Raw genomic sequence first — 8478 nt, 5'->3', positions numbered from 1 at the left:
CCCCCCCCCCCCCCCCCCCCCCCCCCCCCCCCCCCCCCCCGAGGCCGTATTGCTGATTGGTGGCAGGTGGCAGCGCACTTGGAGGTGCGGCAAGTGGCGTACAGGCCTCGGCTCAGGCCGGATGCACCATGGGCCAGCTTACTACTGTCCTGTGCAAAGCCTACCGCGGAAGCCAGTTAACCATCCGCCTTGCCCTGAGTGGCTGTACCAACCAGCCTTTCTACCATATTGTGGCTGCTCACAAGTGTCCCAGGGATGGCCGTTTTGTGGAGCAGCTGGTCTCCTATGATCCACTGCCCAACAGTCACGGAGAGAAAATCGTTGCTTTCAACCTAGACCGGATCCGGCATTGGATCGGCTGTGGGGCCCACCTCTCTAAGCCTGTGGAGCCCACCTCTCTAAGCCTGTGGAGAAGCTTTCTGGGTCTTTCTGGCTTTTTCCCTCTGCATCCCATGATCACAAATACTGAGAGGCTGCGAAGGAAACGGACATGCGAAGTCCTCTTAGCATCTCAGAAAACAGATACAGAGGCTACAGAAACAAAAATGAGCTGACTCCAGTGAGCAGAGCATTGCAGAAAAGGTCAACACTTAAAACACTTGTGCAAAGCTCTTAGTTTTATTAGATTGGGAGGTCAATAAATGGAGTTTTCGGAGTCAAAAACAAAAACAAAAACAAAAACCCCATCCAATTACAGATCTAATAAACCCAAGTAGGTCAAAGAAACAAAGTAATTTGGCACATCATGATCAAACAGGCAAATATCAGGAGAAAATCTTCAAAACATGTACAGAAAAATGGCATATTACATATAGTATATCAAAGATAACAATGGTAGAAAAAATTATCAGAAGCAATTGAGGACAGAAGATAATGAAGAAGATAATGACATGACAGCTTTAAAAAGCTAACCACAATAACAACAAAATTGCCTTTCATCCAATAATTCAATATTCAGAAAGAATATCCTTTAAAATTTAAAGTTAAAATAAATGCATTTTCAGGTAACTGAAAGCTTAGGGAATCTGACACCAGACGCGAACTATAAGAAATGATAACATTTTTTTAAGCTGAGGAACTAAATAGAAATTTGAATCTACAGAAGAAAAAACATGAACACTGAAAATGGTAAATAAATAAGTAATATACTCATCAGGTCTTATATATTTGAGGAAAAGTAATTCAGGAGATATAGGTAAAAAAGAATGGTGTGATGGGTTTTATGTTATATAAAGTTGTCAAGGAATGCCAATGCCTCACTGATAAGAGACATTTCATTATAGATCTAAAGAAAGTGAACGAGTCAGCCATGAGGATGTCTAAGAGATGAACCTTTTAGACAAAAAATAAACAAAGTAAAGACCCTGAAATGAAACTATGCTTGGGGTAGTCAAGGGTTGAGAAGGAATTCTGTGTAGCTGGTATGGACGGAGGGAGAATGGAGTAAGTAGTAGAAAATATGGACCAGATCAAGTTCCAGGTCATGGTGAGTATTTGGCTTTGCTCTAAGTATGACAGGGAGCTACTGCAAGGTTTTGAATGAAATGACATAGTATATCTTTAATTTTAAAAGGGTCACTCAGGTTCCTGCAATAAGTAGAGATGTGGAATGCTAGAGATGGGGAGTGGATGCAAAACAATCAAAATCTGAATATATTTTCAAGGAGGAGCCAACAGGATTTAAGGATGGATTTAATACAGAGAGTGAAAGAGAAAACAAGGATGATTTGCTAATTTTCTGGGAAGTTGATGTGATGAAGACTTTCGGTGATGTTTCTGTTAGCATTCATCAAAAAAACAGATGGCATACTGAAATTGGGTAATTTGAAAAGAGTTTAATAAAGGGAAGAGACTATTTACAAAGGTTGGGTCTGGGAAAATCAAGAAGGGTTTGTACAGGACTCTGGGGGCTAAAAACTGATGAGAGAGTGGTTGCCATTATAATCCCTAAGTCTAAGAGAAGCAGCAGTTACCACAAACCATAAAGAGGACTTCCAAAAATAGGATTGCCCTAAGAAAACTGTGTTCTTCAGTAAAGTGTTGCAGACAACACATGGTGATCTTAGTGAAAAGGATCCAGGGCCATAAATATCCCAGTATTATTCTCTTCTTGCTCTCTAGACCTCATTCTGGGGTCTCTCATGAAATCTAGCTGGAAGTAAGAGGGCAAGGGAGATTCTTGATCCAGTTCATATGGCTTAAGTCTGCTATGGTAGAAAGCAAAGTGGAAAAATTTGAATAATGGATCCAAGGCAGTTATTTGAAGATACATAACACAGGTAGAATGCCAAGAATCAATCATTAGACAGCAAAGAAATGTTCAGTAGTCTGGAGTTCAAGGGAAAGATTAGAACAAGCAGTATAAATTAGAGAATGCCAGCATAAATACGATATATAAAACCATGTGGCTGGATGTGTAGTTTCTAATAAAACATATGTCAAAAGTCTCATATCTAGGGCTATCTAGAATTAGGTGAGGAAATGAAAGAAATCAGCAAATCAGACTGAGAAGGATTGTCTGGTGAGGTAGTAGGAGAACCAAGAAAGAGTTCTGGCTTACAACCAAGTGAAGATTGATTCAAGAACTAGGGAGGTGATGGCGGCTAAGTTGGTTGAGCATCCCACTCTTGGTTTTGGGTCAGGTCATGATCTCAGGGTCCTGGGATCGAGTCCCGCTTCGGGCTTCACAGTCAACGCAGTCTGCTTGAGATTCTCTCCCACCCCCACAACCCCTTGCACTCTCTCTCTCAAAACAAAACAAAACAAAACAAAAACAAAAAAGATGAAGTAGGGAGGTGATTAAAAAAAGTGTCAAATATTGCTCATAGTTTAGTAGGATAAGACCTAAGGAATGGTTACGATTTTTGGTGTTATGAAAGTGATTTTACTGAACAGTATCCAGGTCTGGATCTCACAAAACACCCAAATATTTGCCAGTTCCAGGAGACCTGAACTTCCTTTGACTTTGGTGCTCACTCCACTTTGAGGACCATGAAATCAACGTGACAATCTCAAATTGTCATTAAGTAAATTAGACATCTTAAAGTAAAACTTCCCAAAGCTTCTCTAGCACCAACTTAAATTTAGAAAGGTCTTTAAATCTCTATAATGATTGTTGTAAGGCCAATTGAATATATACACTGTAATTTGTTAGACTGGCTTATTCTATACATTTATCCTCTTGTTAATGAGTGTTAACCTTGTGGAAGGTACTGAACCGTGCTTGGTGATGACATATTACTCTATCAGTCCTCTCCTTTCAGTAGGCTTCTGCATACAGGGCATGTAAATACATGGTAGGACAAATCTCAATGCATGGTCTTCCTATTCACCTACTAACTTACCTCCCTGAAAAATAGTTATCTTTGTTATCTTAAAAGTAAAGAAGAGTAGAAACAAAATTTACTTTCTAGCAGGACCTAAATCTAAGAAGTATAAAGGCTACTATTTTGACCACCCAATTATATACTCATCTTCCCTCTGATCTGGATATAATTTTGTGTTTCATGGTGTATGAAGGTCAGTTACCAATATTATAGATGACTTTGAACTATGATTATTTATAATAAGAGCTTCCACGAGTTTTTCAATTCCTCAGTTATTTTATATTTATGAACAACTACCACACATTCAGTTTACTCTCTATGATACTGAAAATCTTTCAGGGACACTTTCATTGGTGCCTTTTTTTCCCACAAAGTCTGCAGAGGTTTGAAATCTTTATTAAAGTTTCAGGTCACTTTCTCACAATCTGTGTATGTTTAGCAAAGAAATGCAGTGTCCCTCCTGATATGGGGTATTTGGTTTTAGGCCCTCGTGAGAAACTTAACTGTTAAAATTGATTTTTTAGTCATAAATTCAGTAACAATTTTCCTTGTAACTTCTATAATTGGAAATCTCCCTTAACATTTAGTGTTGCCTTTTCAAAAAACTTGAATCATTGCTCTTGAACAATTCCAGGAGAAGAATTTTACTTCTCTTTGCCTTTCTTGTTCATCCAATTGCTTTCCTATTGATTCATATTTGGATTTCTTTCCGCTGTATTATGGATCCCATTGGAAAAAGAGCAAGCAAAACTTGTATGTTTGTTAACATTCATCACAAGGCACAATTCAGTGTCTACCACAAAGTAGCAATCATTAAAAATAGGGTAAGTGTATAAATTAAGGCAATCTAGTGAATTGGGGTTTGTTTACTCATTACATGAGATAGAAAGTATGTGTTTCTTTTTTATGTGTGTTTACATGTTATTAAACACATATCTGTTTCTTCTTTTCTTGACTATATGATAGTCAAATAGCTAGAGATCAGAATAATGTTTTACACAATTTTAAATCCCTGGATCTTGTCAGAATGTCTGGTGCAGAGTAGACACACACTAGCTACTAGTCGAACCTAACTGACTTGCCAAAAAATTGGACTGAAATTCTAACTGATTGTCATATCCTCCTGTAATTCAGATAAAGCAATAGAAGAAATATTTCTTACATGTCTCATACATATATGTATATATTTGTACGTATAATATATATATATATTTAAAATGCTAATATATGTATATATTTAAAATGCTAATATAGTGCTCAAAAGCTTCTATTCTCTTAAGTGGGAAAAGTTTGAAGAAATGACCCATATTTATTACAGTAAAGATTACAGGATTACAGATATCTTAAGTCACTAATATTTTAGAGAATATGACAATCTAAAGATCTTCTCCCTTAAATCATCCACATATACTCATGCACAGTTTGATTCCAAAGGGTTCACAAACCCTAACTTCCAGTATCCAAGGGTCATAGATAAAAGCACAGATTTATAGCAATCCATATGAAAAGATCCCAATACATCATTTCAATCCTTGACTGAGGAAACCATGTTTCAGTATACATCCCTAATAATCTCAAAGTATAATAACAATAATGTTGATAAAAATAATAATAAAGTAATATGTGTAGTATCATGCAAAGGAAACAATAATGAATTTGGGATTAGGTATCCTAAATTCAAATTGTATAACACTGTTAAAGTTTTATTCTTCTTTGACTCAGAACATCAGCCCACATACTGGACATTGTGGAGAACCTACTGTAGGCACTCAGTAAATATGTGTAATCTGACTAGTAATTATTTTCCCATCTTCTGTCTGTGATGGTTAAGCTGATAAACCTGAGTTATAATAATTTATTCTCTAATCACATTTTCTGTTAGTTCAATATGTGAACTTTAATTTTAAATTCATTTTAAATTTTTTTTTTAATCTGACTTTAGATTAATAGTTTTAATATTTAACTTTACATTTACTATATCATTTAGTGAGATGCATAATTGGGGTTGACAACAAATTAAATGAATGTGCTCAGGAAATAATTCTATATAAGTTTACTTTCCCCCCCCTATTTTCTACTCTTGAAGCTGACCTTACAAAAAATATCAGGGTAGTGCAATTTGAGGCATGTGGAACTTGTTTTACTGTTTAATTCATTGACACTTGGCATCATTTTTTGTTTTTCTTCTATCCTGATAGTAGGTAAACATCCCCAAGATGTACGAGTTCAGATAAATTCTCAATTTTTAATTTTTTTCTTCTTTGTTCACAATTGAAAATTTAAGCAATATTAAAAGTTCAAGATACATCAATATGACCTCACATTTCTTTAATAAAATAATAAAGTAACTTCACACTACTAAAAAACAGTAAATGTATAACCTTATTTTTTATGCGAACCAATGACGCTTAAAATAAAGTTTAAACAGCAGTCAAATGTAGATCGCAATGGTCAAATTTTACATGTACTATAGTTTTCTGTTTTCATCTGAATGATGTAAATGTTGACATGTTTATCCAATGAATTCTAATTGTGAATGATTATGACTCAATTGTAGCTACACAAATTTTAAAAATATAATTTTAAGTTGTAAAATATCAGTGAAATTTACAGTAAAATCCAATTTATATCAAATTCAAAATTACACTATATATATAGTGAGATTATAAGGAAAAAAGAAAACATAACATATTCAGAATATCTGTGTTAAGACTGTGAACAATATCAGGAATACTCTCAAATTGGCTTGTGTGAGTACACAGATTCTTTATATTCCATATATGCATTAAGTATATTCTTTGATATGCATGAAACATATCATTAAAACAGAATAAAAACATGTAAAAGGCTGAGTTCCAAACTGAGAAAAAATACATCACACTTGTAAAACCCTTTCTATATGCAAAGCAATATATTTAGAGATTAGTCATACTTTTTTCATAAACATTTAAGTATTTGTATATCCATGGAATTAAGAATAACACTTTGGTAAAATTCCAAAAATGTTTTTGTGGATGGCAGCTTTTAACCATTCAACTAATTGTCTCCTCAAAATTCCTGACATTTCTAATTCATATCTTTGGCCAACAAACTTCCTCTACTCAGGAAATGGATATTTTTGCAGTATTATCATCTTAGTTAATTGTCCACCGACATATTATTATAATTAAAAATGCATTTTAATGGTTCATTGCTTTAAACAGTCAGTTTTGTAAAACACTGCTGTTGAATTCCAGAGAAGGGGGCTTTCTACTTTTAAATGTTATTTGTATAGATAATTTTTATTATTTTAAAGTCTTTAAAAGAGTTTAAAGACTATTTAGAATTATATTAATTTTACATTTTCTACAATTAAAAATAGATCCTTTTCATTTATGTGATCACAGATGGCCAGTCAGTTTTTGACCAGAAGAAAACTGGAGAAAATCTAAACATATTTAGAAAAGGGTGCTTTGTTTTCTTTTCCCTTTAAAACATTATATTGTAGAGAGATTTTCTATTTTAATTTAAAATATTGTTTGAGAGAACTAGTAATGTCTGGCAAAATATGGTTTTGTTTGAAGAGTACTTAGAGCTCTGTTAACTTTAAATTTACTGCAACTTAAAAAATCCTTTTTATCTATGCAAGCACACAGTTGGCAAGTCTAGGTAAATGACAAGATTGTGCGCAGTATTTAACAATGCACCGTATTGCAAACAAAAAAGCAGGTTTTCATTCATGTAATCATTAGGATCTAATTAAAAAATTAAAAGTCTTTCAGCATTTTGACAGTTCTGTATGCATGTCATTCAAGAAGATATGGCAGGTAGATTAAAAAATTAATCTCTCAAAAGGCAAAATATTCAATATAAACTTAAAGTGGTTAAAATGAACCAGTGATGTTTGTCATTCTTGTTATTCTTATTTGGCTGCATAGTTTCCACATTAGTGCTTAAATCAAACCTTTTAGCATTGTCCTTAAAAGCCCACTTAAAGCCTTTTATTATAGCACAAGACTTCAGTTCTTGGTGTACCTGTGGGCTCAAAGCAATCTGATTCATGCTTATTCAACTTCTCTTTCCTTTGCCTCATTATTTTTCAGATATCCTACATCCACCTCATAATTTTCTGATGCCGTAATTCTCCTTAACTCCTTGTCTCCTTTCTTTCTAGCCTTTTCTAAGGGAATTCTTCTGCATTGTTTTTTTTTTTTTTTAATAATTTCTTCTATTATTTTCCTCAGTATGTTCTTTATTAAATAATTCTTTTCCATGAATTTTATTCTTTCTCTTTGTTTACTCTTTCAGTTCAGACAAAAACACACTTAAGACCCTTCATGTCACCAGTGTCTTGACATTTCTGTGTGCAAGGTGTCATCTCTACAACATTTTTCATCCCTTCCTGAGACCATTACAAGCTATTTTTTGTCCTTATTCTTGTGCTAAAATTGCTTTCTCAGAGTATTAGCTTCTGCTAAATTATATGAAATAAAGAAGAAAAAGGAGCATACATGGATGGCGAAATGCAGACCCCAGGAAATAAAAATATCTGTTTATTGTAACAAATATATTAACAAACATGGATTCAGAACTTGACATCTATGATTTCTCATTGGGTAAATTTATACAAAATGTAAAACTAACCTACATCATAGTTTCCTTTCCTAAAAAGAATAAATTAATATTAGCTTTCTTTTTTGCTGCATTGTTATCAGTTAAATAAAATAATGTGTTAAGATTTTATGCAAGTGACTGCCAAATAATAAGCACAAGCCAAATATGTGTGTGTGTGTGTCTCTGTGTGTGTGTGTCTGTGTGTGTGTGTGTGCTCCTAGTATTAAAAATAATCTTTTGGCATTACTTAACCAAAAAATCTTTTGGTATTACCTAACTAAAGAGAGAACTGATTTAAGTTGAAATAAAACCACAATATTCAGTGTCTGTAGAATGAATAATAAGCATATTCTTGTCTCTTAATACTGATATGAAATCTATATTTTTAATTATAGACAAAATTATTACTCATCATTGGCAGGAAACTGTAATATCTATTTATATGACCATCTAATAAACAACCTTAAATCCTATCACATTTTGGGATTCCAAGAATGGTAAATTCTGTAGAGTTTAAATATAGTTAATCTTCTTTTAAAATTGAGTCATGCTATTATAT

At 33.8% G+C, this 8478-nt stretch overlaps 1 protein-coding gene across 1 annotated transcript; it reads left to right on the top strand.

Annotated features, from left to right (window-relative positions):
• Positions 1 to 128: 128 nt before the first annotated feature.
• On the top strand, positions 129 to 554 carry LOC116631406 (28S ribosomal protein S16, mitochondrial-like). Its single transcript, XM_032402537.1, has one exon. It carries the CDS (start codon positions 129 to 131, stop codon positions 552 to 554), a length of 426 nt encoding a protein of 141 aa, XP_032258428.1.
• The last annotated feature ends 7924 nt before the right edge of the window (positions 555 to 8478 follow it).

This window comes from Phoca vitulina, unplaced genomic scaffold (assembly GCF_004348235.1).
Source record: "Phoca vitulina isolate PV1807 unplaced genomic scaffold, GSC_HSeal_1.0 scaffold5, whole genome shotgun sequence".
NCBI classification, from domain to species: domain Eukaryota; kingdom Metazoa; phylum Chordata; class Mammalia; order Carnivora; family Phocidae; genus Phoca; species Phoca vitulina.
Note: the sequence above shows the minus strand (reverse complement) of the source record. Positions and strands in the feature narration are given on the sequence as shown.

Excerpts from the sequence above, each read along its gene's own strand:
- LOC116631406 (XM_032402537.1), top strand. The coding sequence starts at position 129 with ATGGGCCAGCTTACTACTGTCCTGTGCAAAGCCTACCGCGGAAGCCAG.